The following is a 22,034-nucleotide window of genomic DNA, read 5'->3' as shown; positions in this document are numbered from 1 at the left end:
CACCTGGTCATTCTAAGAAAAATGAGGAGAAACCACATCATAGAACTTCTAAGGTTTCTTCAGAACCTACTGTGCCATCTGGCAAAAGGTCTTCTAAATCTCTTCCTTCAATGAAGAGATCTACCTGTTGAAAACAAAGATTTCTCCATCTTTTATTCCATCGACGATGACAACATCAATGACCACGTTGACATCTACATTCACTACGGTGGCATATAATATTAACGTCATCTCTGATGGCGTTGATGACCATAGTTACATGTAGATTGCTGTCGACAACGACATTGAAGACGATTCCTCTGTCTGCAAATGTGGTCGGATATGGCACAATATATTGATCTACTGCCAGAGGATGTTGAACCTGACGTCAGGAAGAATCTCCTGGAAGGCAAACAAGCTTCTTCAGAGAAAATCAACTGTGTCGTCGATATATCTTCAACAGATTTCCGACAACTGGCGAGAGCATCTGTGCTTTGCAGGCAGGGCTGGCTAAAAGTGACAGCATTCAGTTCAGAAGTCCAGTCGACGGTCCTGAACATACCCTATGACGGGAAAGCATTGTTCGTAAATCACATTGACGAAGCTCTACAAACTATTAAGTTGGGTACTGACAACGCCAAGTGCCTGCGATCATTGCAATTTCGTAAATAACTCTTTTGAGGAGCCAGAGGAAAATGTTCCTACTCTTACAGGGGAGGATTCCTGAATTATAGGCAACAATATCAGCCTTACCAAGGGCAATACAGGCCACATTATGCGCAGCAGTAAAAACAGCCACCTGCAGCGGCTTACAAACAACCAACTAAAGGAAAACAGCCCACCTGGGGACGAGATGCCAATAGTAAACATTGTGCTTTCCTTTCAGCCAGCTACCTTCCCCAAATCCAGGAAACAACTAGGAGGACGTCTTTCGCATTATATTCAACAATTGTCCAGAATAACATCATACAAGTGGGTCCTAGATATCATAGCTCAAGGGCATACCCTCAAATTCGTCAGCAAACCAGCAAATGTGCCTCCAACACTGACGTATACTCCCCATCTGAAACAGCTATTGAAGGAAGTTGCTACCATGTTGCAGAAAGGTGCGAAAGAGAAGGTCCTAAAATCCCAGAGGAGCATCGGCTTCTGTTCCAGTTTCTCCCTTATCAGGAAACAATCAAGAGATTGGCGCCCCGTCTTGGATCTTCGACAGTTGAACAAATAACTGAAAAAACTGTCATTTTGGATGGTCACCTGTAGGAAGCTGGATCTGTATATACTATACCAAAGTGAGGTATAGTGTGCACAGAGTCCAGTGGAACCCCAAAGGGAGGCAGACGTAAAGTTAGATAGCACCTCACTCTCTATTTGTCGTAGTGTGGCCGAGCAGTAAGGCAGTATCAGATGACAATTTAACTGACTGAACTTCAGACCAATTGTTTTTGTCTGAAAATATTCTTTTAGTTATTTTATTTACTAGAACCAAGCAAGCCTGGTACAGGTAAGAAATAAATACTTTGCAGTAAATATACAGTTTGTAACACAGTTTGGATTGCGAATGTATATGCACTTTGTTTTGACTTACACTATGGTTTCAGAGAATTGCAATGCTTTGTAAATACAGTACATAGACTTGAATGGGCTTTTCAGTAAAATTACAGGTGTTACTTTTGAGATTACTTTTCTTACTCAGAGTAGTATACCTGGATACTACTCTGGGACATTTCCTGTAAACAGGTCAGTAAAATCGTTTTTGTTGGTTAGTGCATTTTTAAAGAATTTCTTTAGGTCTTCAAACTCCATACGGAAATTTTTCCAAGAAAACCAATCAATGTTATCCTACGGAGGAACATAGTGTTATCGGTTTTAAGGTAAGTATTTGGCAGTGAGAGTTGAGGTTCTGGGGGAAGACTCAGGGGTCCCCCAGGGTCAAGGATGCTCTCTAATTACACCCTCAGCTGCACTAGGGCAGCCCAATGTTATCCAGGCGGGGATAGGGGACATCTGGTTGGTGGCTGCTGGCAAGCAGGCCACTTGGTTGTCGGAGCGAAGCTCCTTGACTTTAGTTCAGGGCAAATGGGGAAACAAAGTAGCACCAAAAATGCACCCTCAACCGCACTAGGGCGGCCGGGTGCAGGGTACTGTTTCGACGTCAGGCACCCTGTTGTTTTCAGTGGGGCACCTCCGGTTTGCAAAGGCACTGCAAGCTTGGGGATGAAGGGCTTCTGGGTGCGACCGCCACTTCGAGAGGTAATGAATTTGAATTTAAAATATTTATTAAGCGCAACGTTCACCATGCGGTTTCTTGGCGCTATGGAGGCAAAAATAGCAGTAAAACAAAAAAACTGATGGGATAACAGGGAAGAAAAGAAATTTACATTGGGAAGGCTTGAGTAAAAAGAAGGGTCTTAAGATCTTTTCGAAAGGCAGAATAGTGTGTGGCCAAACGCAAGTGATCGGGGAGGGAGTTCCAAAAGGAAGGTGCCAAGACAGAAAAATTGGATCCGCCCCATTTCTTGCGTCTATACCGGGGAACCTGGAGGAGTGATTGAGTGGATGACCACAGCTCACGGGCAGGGATGTACTCTTTTAGTAGAGAAGAGATGAAGGCAGGGGCAGTCCCTTGGCGTGCCTGGAAGACCATGCATCCAGTCTTAAAAAGAGATCGCTCCTTAACAGGTAGCCAATGTAGTGCTTTCAGCAAGGGGGTAGAATGGTGGGAGCTGGAGAGGCCATAAATCAGTCTGGCCGCTTGGTTTTGGACCAGCTGGAGCTTCTGCAGACTATATGCCGGGATACCGTTGTAAAGGGCATTGGCATAGTCCAGCCGGGAGACAACCAGAGCGGACATGATTAACTTAAGAGCGGAAGGAGAAAAGAAACGGGAAACAGAGCGGATAGTTCGGAGTACAAAAAAACAGGAAGAGACCACAGAGCTAATTTGTGAATGAAGGTTAAGATGATTATTGAGTTTAATACCCAGAGTTTTAACTGAGGAAGAAGGTGTGGGAGGGGATCCCAAGGAAGAGGGCCAAAAAAGAGAGTTCCAGGGACTGGAGGAACCACCTGTAAGGACCAGTTCTGTTTTGTCAGGGTTCAACTTCAGATGGTTGTGGTTCATCCAGTCCCTGATGAAAATCATGATAGAGTGAAAATTAGACATAGAATGAGAAGAAGAGGACAGATTAAAGATAAGCTGGAGGTCATCTGCATAGTTAAACACAGTGACCTCCAGCTGTTGAAGGGCGAAGATCAGAGGGTAGATGTAGAGATTAAACAGAAGGGGAGAAAGAGAAGAACCCTGAGGGACACCACAAGTGACTTTAAGTTGGGTGGCTGAGAAATCCCCCAACCGAACCGCCTGGGCACGGTCCCTCAGGAAGGACGATAGCCACACCAGGGCTGAGCCCTCGACCCCCGCCGCTCCGACACGGGACAATAGGATGGAATGGTCCACCATGTCGAAGGCGGCGGAGAGATCGAGGAGCACCAGGGCCTGGTTGTTATTTTGGTCCATGCCTTCCCTGAGATGGTTCAGGACCGATACCACGATGGACTCGGTGGAGTGCCTAGGCCGAAAACCAGCCTGGCGGGACGCAAGACCACCATTGGCTTCCACATGGGCAGTGAGGACTGATGTTACATGTCGTTCTAGCACCTTGCCCAAATAAGGCAGGAGGGAGATGGGACGATAGTTGGCTGGGATGGAAGGGTCCACGCCAGGCTTTTTAAGGATGGGGACTATGGTGGCAGATTTAAGGGCTGGAATTACCACGCCCTGAGCCAGCGAGCTATTAAGGAAGGATATAGGCGGTTTGGGACAGACAGAATAGATCTGTTGCAGAATGTAAGCTGGGCAGATGTCCGCCGGGGAGCCAGATTTTATTTTGGGGAGTATTGCCAGGAATGCTTCCTCGGTGAGCGGAGGGAAAAAAGAGAGAGAGCCATGGACAATCGGGGGAGAAGGCTCAAAAAAAGCGGGGGAAGGAGGTGGGATGTTGGCTCTAATGTTAACAATTTTTTCTAAAAAATAAGTGTTCAAGGAATCACAGAGGGACTGGGAGGGGGAGGGTTTGGGAGTAGCCCTGTCAGAGTAAGCCAAGTCCTGGACAATGGAGAAGATCTCCCTAGATTTGTTCTCCGCTGCCAGAATTTTCGCTGAAAAGTAAGTTGTTTTGGCACTCAATATGGCTTTTTTGTAGTCACTCAGCAAAGATAGATAACACTTTTTTAATAGAGGGCAGTAGTCCATTCTCCATTGCCTTTCAGCCCGCCGGAGAGTCAGCTTCTTTGTCTTTAAATCGTCGCCAAACCAACGATTTGATTCCTTAGGTATTTGGGTGGATATCCGTCGTAGTGGGGCTACCTTATCACAGCCTCCAGCAAGCCAGGTGTCGATAGCGGTGGCTTGAGAGATGGAGGATAGGCCCTCTAAGTTAGGTGCGGAGATCAGCAGAGAAGATGACAGGGCAGGAAGGTCTACCTTATTCCAATTTCGTGCCCAGATGTTTTTGGCAGGCAGGATCTTTGTAGCCAACTTAGGGTGGAGGGAAAAGGATACCAGGGCATGGTCTGACCAGGGACATGGGGACACGGTCATGGAGGAGACCAAGGCATTAAGAGACCAGACCTGGTCTAGTACATGGCCGTGGATGTGCGTAGGGGTGTGCAAGTGAGATATAAAATTAAGGGATGTGAGTGAATCAGAGAATTGTTTGGAAGCTGTGCTTTCCTGAGGGTCTGAGGGCCAGTAATTAAAATCCCCTAGTACCAGGATAGAAGCATGGTTTATCGCTAAAGAGGCCAACAGATCCTGAAAAGCCGGCAGAAATAGATGAGATGACTGAGGTGGGCGATACATCAATAGATAGGTGAGCGGGGGAGAGAAGGCCAGTGATCGAGCTACCAAATGCTCGGTGTAGTTAATAGTGGAGGAGGGGAGGAGTTGAAAATTATGTTCGGCTCGAGCAATAAGGGCTAGGCCACCTCCTGACTTGCCCCCTAGTCGGTCGGCACGAAGGGCCACATAAGGAGTGGGAAGGGCGGCCAATAGAGAGGGCAGTGAGGTGTCACAGAACCATGTTTCTGTTAGAAGTAACATATCAGGCTGGTGAGTATCCAACAGCACAAATAGCTCTTGATGGTGCTTTACGGCCGACCTGGTGTTAAGTAAGATTAGAGACAGGGGGGGGGAAGGGATACGAGACTAGAATCAGGAGGGTGGGACAGAGGAAAAGTCAAGTTGGGAGGATTAGGATAATGGGGATTTAGGTAAAGGGTAAGTTGGGAAGTTAGGGGTTGGTTAGGCACCATCGGTTTGGGCACGCAAGGTCGTGGGGCGTCGGGTGCAGGGGTGCCTTTTGGGGTCGAATCATCTAACCAGCTCTTGGTCTTGGTTGGGGGGACCTTCTGGATTTAGGCTGCAGGCATCTGCTGGAGGCTTGAGGCTGGTCAGGGGTCGCCAGATCTCAGGTCAGGATCCCAGGGGTGACCTGTTTGTGGTGTTTGCCCACTCGAGCTCGGATGGCGGTGCAGAGTGGGGCGGATTTGCGATGTCCGGCCGGAGCCAGAGGTTGCAGATGAACAAATCTTTGAGGTTGAAGGCAGGCAGGTCCTCCAGGGTTTTCGAGGTTGCTTGCTGCAGGACACACCGGAATTTCGCAGGAGTTGGTTCGAGGTGGAGACAGGCCGGTAGAGCTGGGGCCAAGTCAGTGGACGTCTTCCTCCTGTTAGCTGCTGCACGGCTGATCGTCCCTCTTCTTCTCCTTGTAGTTTCTTCTTGTCTGCAGAAGCAAGGTACAGGGGTGCCCCTAAATACTAGATTTAGGGATGTTACAGGTAAGTAAAAGGCAGGCACCAATGGGTCCCTTCCCTGCGGTGGGTACACCCCTATAATGCCATCCTCCAGTGGGAGAGGGGCATGAACCTGTCCCTGGTTGGCTGAGTCCCCCATCTGCAAGATGGCGGGACTGAGAGTTGTGCTACACCTCGCCTCCCCCACCTGAGGGGTTGGCACACCTCTCTTCCTCACTTATTTTTCCCGCAAGTCTTTCACCCACGGTGGGGGTCAGAACCAGTGGGGACCCATTGTTGAAAGCAGCAAGTAGCCTGGGGAAGCTCACAAAGGCAGCAAGCCTTAGAAGTTTTCCCTTCCAGGAACCCTGCCCATCTTGCGGGAGGAGGCCTAGTCCCAGGATCGGCATTGTTTCAGGCCCCAGTGAGCAGAAGGCTCTCGACTCAGTGGTCCACAAACATGTGTGGTGGTGGCAGCTGAAAGCGGCCACTCAGCCTGGACATTAGTGGTAGGTTAGTTTTCAGGGATCATCTCTAAGATGCCCACTGTGTGCATTTTTGAATAAATCCCACACTGGCATCGTGGTGGGTTTAATGTGCTGAGAAGTTTATACCAAACATCTCAGTTTTCAGTGTAGCCATTATGATGCTGTGTAGTTTGTAATGACAAACTTCCAACATCATATGCTCTTAATGGCAGCACTGTACTTACAATGTCTAAGAATGGCCTTAGACACTGTAGGGGTACAGGGCTCATGCAGCTGTACCATCACCACTGGCATAGTGCACCCAGCTAGAGGGGTGACTGACCTATGTCAGGGCAGTGGGTTGTAGGCATGGCAGAGATGTGTACCATGTCGACTCTTCACTTTGTTCTGCACCAAGACACGCAGCCTGCAAAGGCAGTATGTGAGTGTAAGGGTACAGGACCTCTAAGGGTTGTACAATAAGTGCTGCAGCCCTCAGAGGCCGTGCCCTGGGTACCTGTGGTACCATTTACCAGGGGCTGACCTGTGGACAGAGATGCCAATTGGGTTAAGGCTTCAATTCAGTTTTAGGGAAAGAACATAGGCACTGGGTACCTGATTAGCAGGGGCCCAGGGCACACTCAGTCAAAGCACATCAGCAATTCAGCAAAAAGTGGGGGCAACCATGCAGAAAGAGGGCACTTTCTCACATCACCCTACAAGTAATTTTACAACTTCTCAATCATGTTGCCCACATGCCAGCTAGACCGTCAAGACCAATACTTTCACGTCCCAATCCATCAGAGACATCTGTTTCCAGATAGCCGGCCCACATTATCAGTTCAAAGTGCTCCCCTTTGGACTACGATCAGCCCCAAGAACATTTGCCAAGTGCATGACCCCAGTGGCAGCCTGTCTAATGCTAAACAGAATTCAAATCTTCCTGTATTTAGATGATTGGCTAATAAAAGCTCCAACGTACCAATAAGCCACAGCAGACACTACCCTATGTCTTTCATTATTAAAAAATTGGTCTTATACTAAATCTACACAAATCAACTCTCAACCCGAGAACAACATTAATGTTTCTAGGAGCATTTTAGACACCCAGTCAGACAAAGCTTTTGTCTCTCCAGAATGTCAGAGCAAGAACAAGAAAACAAAGTCAGTTTCTGTCCGACTGTGCTAGTCGTTTCTGGGAATGTGCTCCTCTTTCATTCCCCTGATACCAACTGCAGACTTCATATAATCCCCTTCAGGAGCAGCTTGACAAACAGTAGCTACAAGTTCTGGGCTCATTCAACGATGTAATGCTCATAACCCCAGCAATGATAAAAGCCATGCAACAGTGTCAGCCAATACCCCTCAAGGGATGACTTTTTTCTCTCAAGCAACAGGTCTCGTTATCAGAACAGATGCTACCCTAAAGGGATGGGGCGCTCATCTTCAAGGGCCCTCAGTCAGTGGCAAATGGACAACCTCTGAAAAAAGGATGCATATTAACCTTCTTCAACTGAAGGCCACAGCTTTGACTCTTTTATCTTTCCTCCCCAGAATTGCAGGCTCATCAGGGCTTATCCGTACGGAAAATACCACCAGCATGCACTACCTAAACAAATAAGGAGGGACAAGATGCGTTGCTCTATCACAGCAGGTGCAAACAAGTTGAAACACAATGTAACACTGAGGGCAGAATACGTCCCAGGAATGTCCAATGTGCTGGTGGACACTTTGAACAGAATAAGTGGGAACTTGATCCTCTAGTTCCACAGGACATTTCCCTTCGATGGAACACGCCACAACTTGATCTTTTTGCGACCAAGACAAACAAGAAATGCCAATACTCCGCAAGCTGTCATCCCTAGAAAGGAACGTGGTGAAATGCCTTTTTGATCGGATGGGTGAAAATCTTTGCTAACTCCAGCATTGGAACTTCCATAGATTCCCATGCTTGTATCATTCCCCGTCGTCAGAATAGGAGTCCCCGGTATACCTAAAATAGCAATAGAAAAGATTACCCAAACAGAACCTAGGCCTAGGCCCATTCTTGTTTTGCAACCTATCAACTTTTTCAGAATGTCGGATAAGGAGGATAAGGCCCACTTTAAAGCCTGTGCTGCTTGTGCTAAAAAGAGGTTATATATTGAGGACAAGCACAAAGATTGTATTTACTGTCTGTACCCAGACCATAAGGCTGCAGACTGTAAAATATGCCGCACCTTCTCTACCAAGACTCTGCGAGATCGTGAATGGTGCCTTTTGACCTGGCTTCAGAAACCAAAATCAAGGGAGGAGCCAGTATCCCTTGGCACAAAAAATAAAATCCGGCTCCCCCCGCGACCCCGCCCCCCCAGGTTCACTGAGCCTTGCCAGCACTGCCATTCTCCCCACGCTCCTGGAGCTCATGAACTCCTCCATAATCAGTGGGATAGTCCCCCCAACATGGAAGAATGCTATGGTGCGGGCCCTGCTGAAAAAGCCTTCTCTAGACCCGGCTAACTCTAGTAATTATCGTCCGATCTCGTTACTCCCCTGGGCAGCGAAAATTCTGGAGAAACATGTCAATACCACTCTGACAATGTTCTTTGAGGAAAACCATCTCCTCGACTCCTCCCAAACAGGCTTTCGTACCAAACATGGGACTGAGACGGCCTTGCTGGCTGTGACTGAGGAGGCAAGACGGCTCCTGGATCGAGGAGGATCAGTGGCAGTGATCCTCCTCGATCTAAGTGCCGCATTTGACACTGTGCATCACAAAATCCTGCTAACTCGTCTTGCCAACTTAGGAGTGACCGGAGATGCCCTGACATGGTTCAACTCTTTTCTGTCCAACAGAACCTTTCAGGTCTTCGATGGTACATCTTGCTCATCCATTCATCCTTTGGGATGTGGAGTTCCCCAGGGCTCATCCTTAAGCCCTACGCTCTTCAACGCTTACATGAGGCCACTGGCTGAGGTTGTCCGTCCGCATGGTGTAAAGATCATCTCCTATGCGGACGACACCCAGCTGGTGGTCTCTCTGGCAGAGAAGAGCGGCCTCCAGGCGCCACCAGATCTAGCGGCTTGTCTGGAGGACGTAAAGAAGTGGATGATGAGCTCCTGCCTAAAGTTGAATGACGATAAAACCGAGCTGATGATCCTGGGCACAGCCTCCCCCGTCTCCATAGAGCCGAGCTGGCCATCAAGCATGGGAGTGGCTCCACCCCCCAGAGACAGCATTAAAAGCTTAGGGGTCTGGCTCGACAAGTCTTTGAGCTTTAACACACAGGCCACTAAGATCTCAGCCACTTGTTTTGGCCTCCTCAGAGTGATTAAGAAAGTCCTTCCTCTCCTCTGCTTCGAGGCCAAACAGATAATTATACAGGGCCTTATTCAATCCCGTTTGGATTTTAATAACGCCCTATACCTGGGAGCCCCGGACTACACCTTACAGAAGCTCCAACGCACCCAAAACTGTGCTGCCAGAGCACTACTGGGCATCCCCCGGAGGATCTCAGTGAGGACCAGCTTGAGGACCCTGCACTGGTTACCTATTAGGGACAGAGTAAGATTCAAATCGCTCTGCATTGCCCACCAGACTTTCTGGGAAACGGGCCCAGACATTAATCGACCCCTGATTACTCCCTATAGGCCGAATAAATCCCTCCGCTCTTCTACAGCATTCCTGGTTGAGATCCCCAGAACTCGCAGAGCCAGAGCAGGAGGACGTTCCTTCTCGTATAACGTCTCCAAACTCTGGAACTCACTCCCTCTGCAGCTAAGGAACAACCCCAACCTGACCACCTTTCGTAAACAGCTAAAAACCTTGCTGTTTAATGCCTAGCAATATACCTCAAGAGGGCCCCATCTGTTTTCAGCGCCTGGACGCCTCAGGGCAACTGTAGCGCTCTATAAGTCACATTTTCATTTCATTTCATTTCATTTCATTTCATTTCGTATCCAGTGACAGCGACGAAGCATCTTACCTATTTATTATTCTTGTTGTCCACACGTGAGTTGTGGAGGGGAGGGGGCGGGAGGGGGGTGTGGGGAGGGGCGTGTTTGGATCTTGAACAACGCCTGCGATGTGCCTGGAAGGATGAAAGGGTACATTCTTATTTCTGTTAAAGCGATGTCCAATAGCGGTGTATGGCAGATCTTTTCTCAACGTGTAGTGCTCTAAGGTGCTCACCTTTCGTTCGTTCTGTTTTCTTACTCGATCAGGATCCGGTCTCTCAGTCCCGGGCAGTCTGTGTTCTTCCGCGTTTGTTTCCGGGTTTTTAACCACGTCACATGATTTCTTGCTGCTAAACGGGCGCCATCTTTGAGTTTCCAAGGTTCGTAGGTGTCATGCTGTTTTTGGCCAACGGCATTAAACTATTGAATACTACATTACTTATCTTGGGTTCATGTTTCGGTAATTTATGTTGGATGTCCTTGCGGATACTTTCAGAGATCGCGGTTTCTTTTCAAATCAACATTTCTTTCCGGGGGCGCCATCTTGGGTTGGGAGACTCGTTCACAAGGTTGTGAACTGGCTGTCATTATGCAGTGGTATCAGGAGAACATTTTTAAGGTGCCCTCCATGGCCACTGGCAAATAAAGAATCATGGAGAGAATGAACTGCGATGGACAGTTATTGCTAAAGTGGACCAGGACTTAATAGTTGGGGATTTAGAAGACAAACTTTCACGAAAAGAAGCCATGATGATTGTGAAATTTAATTCAGCCACCGATGGATTAAATGAACTGTCCAAAATATATAAACTATAAGCAGGATTAAGATTGCCACCATGGAGGGCACCTTAAAAATGTTCTCCTGATGCCACTGCATAATGACAGCCAGTTCACAACCTTGTGAACGAGTCTCCCAACCCAAGATGGCGCCCCCGGAAAGAAATGTTGAATTGAAAAGAAACCGCGATCTCTGAAAGTATCCGCAAGGACATCCAACATAAATTACCGAAACATGAACCCAAGATAAGTAATGTAGTATTCAATGGTTTAATGCCGTTGGCCAAAAATGGCATGACACCTACGAACCTTGGAAACTCAAAGATGGCGCCCGTTTAGCAGCAAGAAATCATGTGACGTGGTTAAAAACACGGAAACAAACGCGGAAGAACACAGACTGCCCGGGACTGAGAGACCGGATCCTGATCGAGTAAGAAAACAGAACGAACGAAAGGTGAGCACCTTAGAGCACTACACGTTGAGAAAAGATCTGCCATACACCGCTATTGGACATCGCTTTAACAGAAATAAGAATGTACCCTTTCATCCTTCCAGGCACATCGCGGGCGTTGTTCAAGATCCAAACAACCCCGCTCCCTCCCCTCCACAACTCACGTGTGGACAACAAGAATAATAAATAGGTAAGATACACAACTTATTCTTTCAATAAATCACATACCAGTGAGTGTAGTGACCAGGTTCACCCAAATTATTAAATAAAACGTTTGTTCTCTTCCACAGAGTAGAGAGAGGCGAATAACCACATAATAGCAGTGAGTTCTTTTTTGATTCAGTTTTGGTATTTTTGTATGTGGGAATTAGAGATGGAATACCAATATGTGTGTTTACCATTCAGGTGGTCCCGCTTCGCGGTTGTTGGTGACTAAAGGATTTCAAACGTGTCTGACGATTAGAGAGGTAAGAGGTAGAGAGGTGGTTGTTGAGCCTGACAACAGTCTTCACTTTGGGTAAACAAACAACTAACAAGGGTCTCCCCTTTTTCCATTCACAGTCTATGGTCCTGATGAGAACTCCGCACTAAAGAGAGTTCGAAACGCGTAGACCTTGTTGTGTACAGACCTTGTCATGTTGAAACCATAAGAATATCAAATGATACTTGTATTATATTGATTCATTTTTTAAATTAGATTCTATGGTTTCCCCAAAAAGTTGTATATGATTTGTATAAAAAATATTTTTGATATTAGAGTGTTAGGAGCGTGAGTGTGTGTTGAGTATGTCTGACAAAGATCTTTAGTGATAGTGTGATGAACGATTTGAAGGCTATAATAGTGATTAAGTAATTGTCCGTTTATGTTATGTCTTTCTAAAATGTTTCTTTGAAATATGTGAAATTTGTAAAAAGTAAACGAAACAATGAAAATTTGAAATAAAATAAAAATCAAAAGGATTGATTAAAAAAAATCAGATACTTCTCACATAGTTTTCGATTCGTGTGTGAGAAAGACAAATAATTGATTTACTAATATTAGCAGCATTGGCACTTTTTTGTAGTATACATAAGGCAGGGTTTGGCCTTGCTGCTTGGGAGCCCATACCCAGTGGTGTTTAGTCATTTTGATAGCAGGCAATAGCCTGTGTGGTAGCCCTCAACAGAGAGTTGTCGGGAATTAGTTTTGTTTTGAACTTGGGGTTCTCAGTCGAGAAATAGGAACTTGGTCCTACGTCGGTTGAAGTGTTTTGTTAATTTGAGTAAGTGTGTTGAGTGTGTATGAAAAGAATATGTCAGAGAATGAAGCTTTCGCTTATAGCGAGGATCATATAAAGAAGCTGTTAGCGGCTCCACCCCTCTTTGCATCAGCATCTTTAAGCGTATCAGCACAAAACCAAAACGAAACAGATAAATTACTTAGACTAAAGAAAAAACAGATTCAGACGGATCTACATGGCCACTTTCTGCTCCAACACTTGAGAGCTGGCACTATCCCAAGAGGCTTACAAATAAAAAATATACCTGTAATTTTCACAGAGGATCCTATTTATAAAAAGGGCTACAGCTTTACAGAAACAAAGTGCAGCCGGGATCTAATGGTACTGACAATCAAGACAACTCAAAGATTATCAAAAGTACAGCTAGAGGAAATTGAAAGTTTACAATCAACTATTGCTACAAACCAACTGATCACGGATTCCAAAGAATTATTAGAAAAAGTGGAAAAGGAAATCAGTGAATTCAAGGACTATACCATAAATCAGAAAACTAATCAATTTGACAAAGATCAAAAAAACTTCAATCTAGAAAAGGTATTCCCCTTTTTACAATCAGATTTCTACTCCCGCCCGGAATCTCGGAGACATTTACAGGAGTACCAAGGGAGATCTTTCCAAAAATACATCACTTTTTCAGACACCTCGTCATCAGGAAGTAGCAGTGAAGGAGACAATATTGACCCTAGAAGAACTACCAACAGAAGGGGTTCTTTCCAACAGAACCAACAAGGTATGACTTTTTTAGGGAGAGGCCAGACAAAACCCAGAGGAAAACCACGATACAACCAACCATGGGAAATGTCGACCAGGCGTCAAAATTACAAGAACTGACACCTTCACTAATTTTCAACATTTCTAACAAAATGTTGACAAAGGATGAAGAAAGTATCCTCCAAAAAGGACTGACATTCGTCTCTACAAAAAGAACAGATTTTGTCAAATTAAAGACTGAAACCATTGAGTTCTTTCGAAAAATCAGATTAAAAACATTTTTTACAGAAAATCCCCTGGAATCTAGTACTGAGACTACTGGCCTCCATAACAAATCTACATTTTGCCCTCCAAACCACAAAATACCGAAGGAGGTAGTCATGTTTGAAAGAACTGTCCTATCAGCAATTGCTGATATGGAAAAGAAGACCAAGTGGATCAAACATAATATCACCAAATCCGAATCAATGGCATTGACAAACTTGAAAAAAGATACATCTGTTATTATAAAACAAGCAGATAAGGGTGGGTCAATTGTGTCATGGGACCGTTCATTATACATCAACGAGGTAAAAAAACAATTAAGTGACACAAATTGTTATCGAAAAATCAACAAGGACCCCACACTAGAATTAAAACAGCAACTACATGCCATCATCGATGAAGCATTCCAACAAGGCTTTCTTGGAAAAAAGGAATCAGAATATCTAAAGATTAAACATCCCAGAATTCCGTTGTTTTATGTACTGCCAAAGGTGCATAAAAATGAAAAGACTCCACCTGGACGCCCCATAGTTTCGGGTTGCGAATCCCTGATGGAACCGATATCAAAATTTGTGTACTTCTTTTTAAAGCCATTTATATCTAGTGTAAAATCTTACATTGAGATACAACGGACTTCATGAATAAATTAAATGAAGTTTAATTTGACAGGACGAACGATTGGATGGTGACAAAGGACATTACGTACCTGAACACCCGGATACCACAAGACGAGGGTATACAGGTTTTAAAATCTATATTGGATACAAGAGAACGACCACAAAGGGTACCAACAGAATTCATTACACAATTGGCACAGTTTGCATTAAAACGGAACTACTTTTATTTTGATGGAGACTTTTATTTTCAAGTAGGCGGCATGGCAATGGGTTGCCCATTTGCCCCAGAACTGGCCGTCTTTTACATGTCAAGCTATGAAGAAAAATGTATCTACCATGACAATCCTTTTGGAACATGGATTAGAAATTGGAATCGTTACATCGACGATATTTTCTTTGTGTGGCCCGGCCCCGAAGACGAGTTAAAACATTTCAATGAATGGCTGAACAACAGAACATAGGAAATTAAATTTAGCCTGACATATTCAAAAAAGAAAATTCCTTTCCTAGATGTTGAGATATACCCTTCGGAGGAAGGAGGTCTGATGACTACTCTATATAAAAAGGAAACTGATCGGAATAGATCATTGCATTTCACCAGCAATCATCCCCGAAGCCTGAAAGAAAACTTGCCCTATGGGCAATATCTAAGGATTCGCAGAAACTGCCAGGACAAAGATGAATACTTGAAACATGCCGACAGACTGACTACTAATCTAATTGAACGCGGATACCCTAAAAAATTACTTAGACGTTCCAAAAAACGAGCGTGGTGGACACCACAGGAATGTTTACTGGAGAAAAAAGTCAAACAGAAATTGGACCGAATAGTATTAGTTACAACATATTGCCCCAATTCCAACATGTTAAAAAAGGTGGTTAATAACAACTGGCATTTGGTGAAAAATCTTTGCGAAGAACTGAAAAGACCTCCTTTATTTGCTTTCAGGAAAGAATCAAGTATAGCTAATAGACTGGTGAGAGCAGCCTTACCGATGAAAGTGCAACCAACTTTAAGGACCATGATTGGATTACCCCCTGTTACGGGCCACCACAAATGTGGTGGATGCAACTGTTGTGATTCTACTGAAGAAGGGTCCACTTTCAAACATAACGAAATAACATGGAAACACGAAACCTTTACAAATTGTAAATCTCGGTTCGTGATATATGGGATCAAGTGTCCATGCAATTTGCTTTATATCGGCAAAACGAATCAAGAGATTGTATAAGAATTCAGCAACATAGATCGAGAATCAAACGAAAGGTTCCCAATGCCCCATTGGTGAACCACTGGCAAATAAAGAATCATAGAGAGAATGAACTGTGATGGACAGTTATTGCTAAAGTGGACCAGGACTTAAGAGGGGGGGATTTAGAAGCCAATCTTTCACGAAAAGAAGCCATGATGATTGTGAAATTTAATTCAGCCACCGATGGATTAAATGAACTGTCCGAAATATATAAACTATAATCAGGATTAAGATTGCCACCATGGAGGGCACCTTAAAAATTTTCTCCTGATACCACTGCATAATGACAGCCTGTTCACAACCTTGTGAACGAGTCTCCCAACCCAAGATGGCGCCCCCGGAAAGAAATGTTGATTTGAAAAGAAACCGCGATCTCTGAAAGTATCCGCAAGGACTTCCAACATAAATTACCGAAACATGAACCCAAGATAAGTAATGTAGTATTCAATAGTTTAATGCCGTTGGCCAAAAACGGCATGACACCTACGAACCTTGGAAACTCAAAGATGGCGCCCGTTTAGCAGCAAGAAATCATGTGACGTGGTTAAAAAAACACGGAAACAAACGCGGAAGAACACAGACTGCCCGGGACTGAGAGACCGGATCCTGATCGAGTAAGAAAACAGAACGAACGAAAGGTGAGCACCTTAGAGCACTACACGTTGAGAAAAGATCTGCCATACACCGCTATTGGACTTCGCTTTAACAGAAATAAGAATGTACCCTTTCATCCTTCCAGGCACATCGCGGGTGTTGTTCAAGATCCAAACAACCCCCCCCCCGCCCCCTCCCCTCCACAACTCACTTGTGGACAACAAGAATAATAAATAGGTAAGATACACGACTTATTCTTTCAATAAATCACAGACCAGTGAGTGTAGTGACCAGGTTTATTAAATAAAACGTTTGTTCTCTTCCACAGAGTAGAGAGAGGCGAATAACCACATAAAAGCAGTGAGTTCTTTTTTGATTCAGTTTTGGTATTTTTGTGTGTGGGAATTAGAGATGGAATACCAATATGTGTGTTTACCATTCAGGTGGTCCCGCTTCGCGGTTGTTGGTGACTAAAGGATTTCAAACGTGTCTGACGATTAGAGAGGTAAGAGGTAGAGAGGTGGTTGTTGAGCCTGACAACAGTCTTCACTTTGGGTAAACAAACAACTAACAAGGGTCTCCCCTTTTTCCATTCACAGTCTATGGTCCTGATGAGAACTCCGCACTAAAGAGAGTTCGAAACGCGTAGACCTTGTTGTGTACAGACCTTGTCATGTTGAAACCATAAGAATATCAAATGATACTTGTATTATATTGATTCATTTTTTAAATTAGATTCTATGGTTTGCCCAAAAAGTTGTATATGATTTGTATAAAAAATATTTTTGATATTAGAGTGTTAGGAGCGTGAGTGTGTGTTGAGTATGTCTGACAAAGATCTTTAGTGATAGTGTGTATGAATGATTTGAAGGGTATAATAGTGATTAAGTAATTGTCCGTTTATGTTATGTCTTTCTGAAATGTTTCTTTGAAATATGTGAAATTTGTAAAAAGTAAACGAAACAATGAAAATTTGAAATAAAATAAAAATCAAAAGGATTGATTAAAAAAAATCAGATACTTCTCACAGGGCCAGATGTAGGTGGGAGATTTTGGCCATTTACCGGCCGGTAACAGCCGAATTCGGCCGTTACCGACCGGTAAATGGCCATGGAGATGTAGGGGGATAAAAAACATGCATTTTCTGTAATTTTACCGAATCGGTAATTTTACCGATTCGGTAAAATTACAGAATCGGTAAAATCACCGAATCTGTATATTTTACCGAATCAGTAAATATACCGGTCGGTAAAATTACCGAAAATGCATTTTTGGTATGTAGGTGCCAAGTTTAACATTGAAACAGGGCTTTGAAAATCGGTATTTTACCATGCAATACAATTGCATGGTAAAATACCGATTCAGATGTACATGCACATCTGTGCTGATGAACATTACATAAAAGGGGTGCCCAGAAATCTGGTTCATGTTTGATAAGATCAATAGAGAGCCCGTCCGGCTCTGGGGCTTAGTTTCCCACGCTTTGGTGTATGGCATCCTCAACTTCTGACACTGATATAAATACCTTAGTGACAGAAGGACTAATAGGCATATTCACAGTCTCGGGCGGGGCTGTGTAAATCCTAGCAAAATGGGCCTCCCATGATTCACTCGTATGTTGCAACTTATGGGGGTGAGGGTGGAGCCCATGGATCTCATTGTTTTGACTGCCGCCCAGAATCCGTTTCCGTCTTTAAGTGTCGCCGCACAGGCAAGATTAACCCAAAGTTCCTTTAAAAGCTCATCTTTTCGCAACCTGGTTGCTTCTTTATAACAAGATCGTAAAGATCTAGCAAGAGTTATGTCCCTGGGTGTAGCCGCTAATGCTGCACGCAGTTCTCTATTTGCCCGCGAGCAGGTGCCATTAAACCATTTGGGTTTCTCACTGGTGTAGAAATCATATGTTTGATGCCAGCGCATAGGCTACTAAACGCCTCAATAATCTCTGCGTTAGGGTCGTTGGTTAACAAACAAGTTTCAATGAGCAGTATGTATAATTTTATCATATTGGGAAATCGAACTTTATTGTCTATGCCCTTTCAGATTACTCTTAGTTTGTCATTAGATACCACTAAATTATTTGCCCCAGGTTCTATGACGTGACTGGGTTGAGAGAAAATCTAATTGTCGAAATTGGATTGTGGTCACCCTGCGTGGTAAGCAAAACCTCTGCCTCTACTAAAAGGTCCTCCAATGAGGCCGATATAAAAACATAATCAATTGTAGAAATAAAGTCTCGACCCCTATAGGTTGGTATTGTTCAATTTCCGTTTTGATATGGGTCGATTATTTGCATTACATTAGTTAAATTGCAGATGGATAAATGATGCAATAGTTCCATCCCTCTTTTACATGGGGGCTCATTGGCTGGGAAAATAAGAGTTGGGCCATTGTCCCTAGGAAGTCTTGCATTAAAATCACCGCCCAGACAAATTCCAGCCAATTTATAATACACATTCTGATTTTGTAAATTGGCAATAAACTCAAACAAATTAATAAAATTCATATTTGGTAGAGTTGTAAAATCATAACTCTGAAAGAGACACGTTAGTGATAAATTCCTTACCTTACAATATCCTCAGGCGTCAGACTGGATCCGGAAAATTTTGCGTAGCAATACCCCTGCACACCGGCAGGCGTCGTCCGCGGCTCCGCGTCCGTCGTCGGCGTTGTTAGCGCCGGAATGACGTCGTCGGAGTACTTAGATGCCGCCCATGCGCGCTGACGTCAGTTCTTCTTTTTTCCGCGCCAGCTAGCACAGATCCGGAGAAGCTCTACCCCTTAGTCATTTTTTGACTAAACTTTTTTGATCTTTTATTCATTTCTCATCTTGAGTCTTCGACTCCGACGGTGCTGGTAGGGATGCCCGGGTTTAAACCCTGTTCCAAGTGCGACCGACTGATGTCGGTTAACGACCCCCATCGCCGGTGCCTCAAGTGTTTAGGCCTCGACCACGACGACCGCACCTGCTCCGACTGCCGGGCCCTGACGTCGAAGGCTAGGCGGGAGCGGTCCCGCAAGCAGCTCGAGCTCCGGCAGTCGGCCTCGCGCCGCTCCAGGTCCCGGTCCCGCAGGAGGTCGAGGGACCGGTCGCGGGGTCGGAGGCCTCGAAGCTCCGGAAGTGGACACCGGTCGTCAGGATCCAAGTCCTCAGGTAAGAGGCATGAGAGGTCGGAGAGGCATCATCGTTCCTCCGACCCACCCCGACGCTCGCAAGATGCGGCCGGGGGTTCGGGTGACACCACCCACGCGGCTCCGACGGAGTCGCAAGCGTCGCCGCCTGCCCCACACCTTCAGGTCCCTGGGCATGACGCGACGCCGGAGAAGGTCGAGCGGTACCTCATGGCCATGAGGTCCTGCCCTTCTACGCCGGGTCCCGTGGCGCCTCCGGGCCCAACGGTCCCGGCTGGAGGCCCTAGCGGGTCGGGTGCTTCGGCCCGACGCCGTCGGGTGCTTCGGCCCCGGCGCCGCAGGACCTCACCGAATCCGCATCCGGGTCGTCGCCGGTCAACCTCACGACCTCACCGGCGCCGGCCCCGCGGGTGTCGCCCCCCGTGCCCACTGTGGACGCCGTCCCCAATCTTCCCATCGGTCCGACTCTGGCGCCGGAGCGGCGCCGCAGGGCGCCGCTTCCGACGGCCTTTGGAGATTTTTATTTCCATGAGGAGGCCCCGTCTGTTGACCCTGTTCTACAGGAGACGGGTGACAAGGGTGATTGGGAGGGGTCTGCGGACCCTCTGGCACAGGAGTGCCAGTCTCCAGAGGACTGGACATATGAGCTTGGCGAGGCCAGTGGTATTGACACTTCGCCAGACACTGGATTTGTCTCCCCTCCCACCGTGGCTACGGAGGAGGGGGCTGCTTACAGTGTAGTGTTGACGAGGGCGGCCAAGGCCTTAAACCTTGAGCTCCCCGTCGTGGCCGTGAAGACTAACCTCCTCACTGAGATCCTTAAACCGCAGGCAAGCTCCAGTGAGCCTCTGCTGCCGTTTAATGAGGCCTTGTGTGATGTTCTTGTGGGCACTTGGTCCAAGCCCGCCACAGGTCCGCCTGTGGATAGGAACGTGGCCAGACGCTACCGCCCGACCTCGGGCGACCCATGCTTTTTGTCCACCCATCCCACCCCCGAGAGCCTGGTTATCCAGGCCTGTACTTCCCAGACCGCATTCCCGACGGCTCCGCCCGATCGGGAATCCAAGAGGTACGAACAGTTCGGGAAGGAGGTGTTCTCGTCCCTGAGTTTGGGACTGCGGTCTGTAAATACCGCATGCCTCTTGGGCTGCTACACCCACACCCTGTGGGACACGGTCGCGGACGTGCTGCCACAATGTCCGGAGGAGGTCCGGGCTAAACTCGCCCAAGCCCTTGCGGAGGGTCGAGATGCAGCGCGATATTCCATCCGGTGTGGGCTGGATACCACGGACTCACTGGGCAGGGCGATCGCAACGACGGTGGCGCCACGCCTGGTTGAGGACCGCCAACTTTTCGGCCGATGTCCAGGCCACTCTTCTGGACATGCCGTTCGATGGCCGTCGCCTCTTTGGCGACAAGGCAGACCATGCACTTGAGCGTTTTAAGGACTCCAGGGCTACGGCCAAGTCCTTGGGCCTCTAGGCCACACGCCAGCAATCGGGTGCCTTTCGCTCCTTTCGTGGCCATGGATGGGGCGCTCCCACACGTGCTGCCAGCCACGCACCACACAATGTTCAACAGCGCAGTGGCGGCTGTGGAAACCGCCGTGGTGGCGGTCGGGGACAATGGCGCGGCCAGTCCACACCTCCCCCGCAGCATCCGCCTCAAAACCTTCCTAGTCCGTGTTTTCAGGCTCATGTGACGCCAGTGGGGGGCAGGTTTCGCCATCACCTCTTCCACTGGCGTACTGTCAAGTCGGACAGGTGGGTGCTGCAAATCGTCCGAAGGGGCTACTCCCTCCCCTTCGAGGCGACCCCTCCTGCCATACCACCGCAATTCCACGGTGTGTCGGGGGATCACTTGCAACTTCTACATGAGGAAGTCACGGCCCTCTTGGCCAAGGGGGCCATCGAGCGCGTTCCTGGGCCAGAAGTAGGGTGTGGTTGTTACTCCCACGACTTTCTGGTACCCAAGAAGGGCAAAGGGGGCCTACACCCTATCTTGGACCTACGGAACGTCCACGGCTTCCTCCGGAAGGAGAAGTTCAAAATGCTGACACTGGCTCAGGTCCTAGCTGCCCTGGACCCAGAAGACTGGATGGTAGCGTTGGACTTGCAGGACGCTTATTTCCACATCCCCGTCCTGCCGGCCCACCGGCGCTACCTGCGGTTCACGGTGGCCACAAGCACTTTCAGTTTACCGCGCTCCCCTTCGGCCTTACCAGCGCCCCACGGGTGTTCACAAAGGTGATGGCGGTGGTCGCAGCTCATCTGCGCAGGTTAGGGGTTTCAGTCTTCCCCTACCTCGACGACTGGTTGTTGAAGGCGGGCTCGCCCCAGACGGTCATCAGCCACCTCCAGACGACGGCAGACTCCCTGCATCAGCTGGGGTTCTCCATCAATGTGCCGAAGTCACACCTGTGCCCCTCTCAGAAGCTCCTCTTCATCGGAGCGGTTCTCGACTAGGCACAGTTTCAGGTTTATCCTCCCGAACAGTGGATCCGGGATATTCAGGCTCTGATTCCACTCTTTCGGCCTTTATCCCGGGTCTCGGTCAGGTTGACGCTGCGGCTTCTGGGGCTGATGGCCTCCTGCATCCTTCTGGTGCATTACGCCCGGTGGCGGATGCGGGCTCTGCAGTGGGACCTGAAGTTTCAGTGGGCCCAGCAACAGGGCAACCTTTCCGACCATGTCCTGATCTCGGAGGGCACTGCAAGACAGCTGCAGTGGTGGCTCACGGACCGCGATTGGGTCAGCGGCAGATCCCTCTCCCTTCCC

At 47.1% G+C, this 22,034-nt stretch overlaps 1 protein-coding gene across 7 annotated transcripts in view; it reads left to right on the top strand.

Moving 5' to 3' along the window:
* The window catches only part of MSH5 (mutS homolog 5), a 1,532,005-nt gene that overhangs the window by 1,448,273 nt on the left and 61,698 nt on the right, over positions 1–22,034 (top strand). Inside the window, exon 25 of one of the 7 annotated variants that reach the window (XM_078646031.1) lies at positions 11,812–11,873. The exons of the other annotated variants lie outside the window; for them this stretch is intronic. Coding sequence (XP_078502157.1) covers positions 11,812–11,842 — 31 coding nt within the window. The 3' untranslated portion in view covers positions 11,843–11,873. The remainder of the gene's footprint in view (positions 1–11,811; positions 11,874–22,034) is intronic. 7 annotated transcript variants of the gene reach the window in all.

Source organism: Lissotriton helveticus, chromosome 5_1 (genome assembly GCF_964261635.1).
Source record: "Lissotriton helveticus chromosome 5_1, aLisHel1.1, whole genome shotgun sequence".
NCBI classification, from domain to species: domain Eukaryota; kingdom Metazoa; phylum Chordata; class Amphibia; order Caudata; family Salamandridae; genus Lissotriton; species Lissotriton helveticus.
The sequence above is the reverse complement of the archived record's forward strand: the minus strand, read 5'-3'. Positions and strand labels throughout refer to the sequence as shown.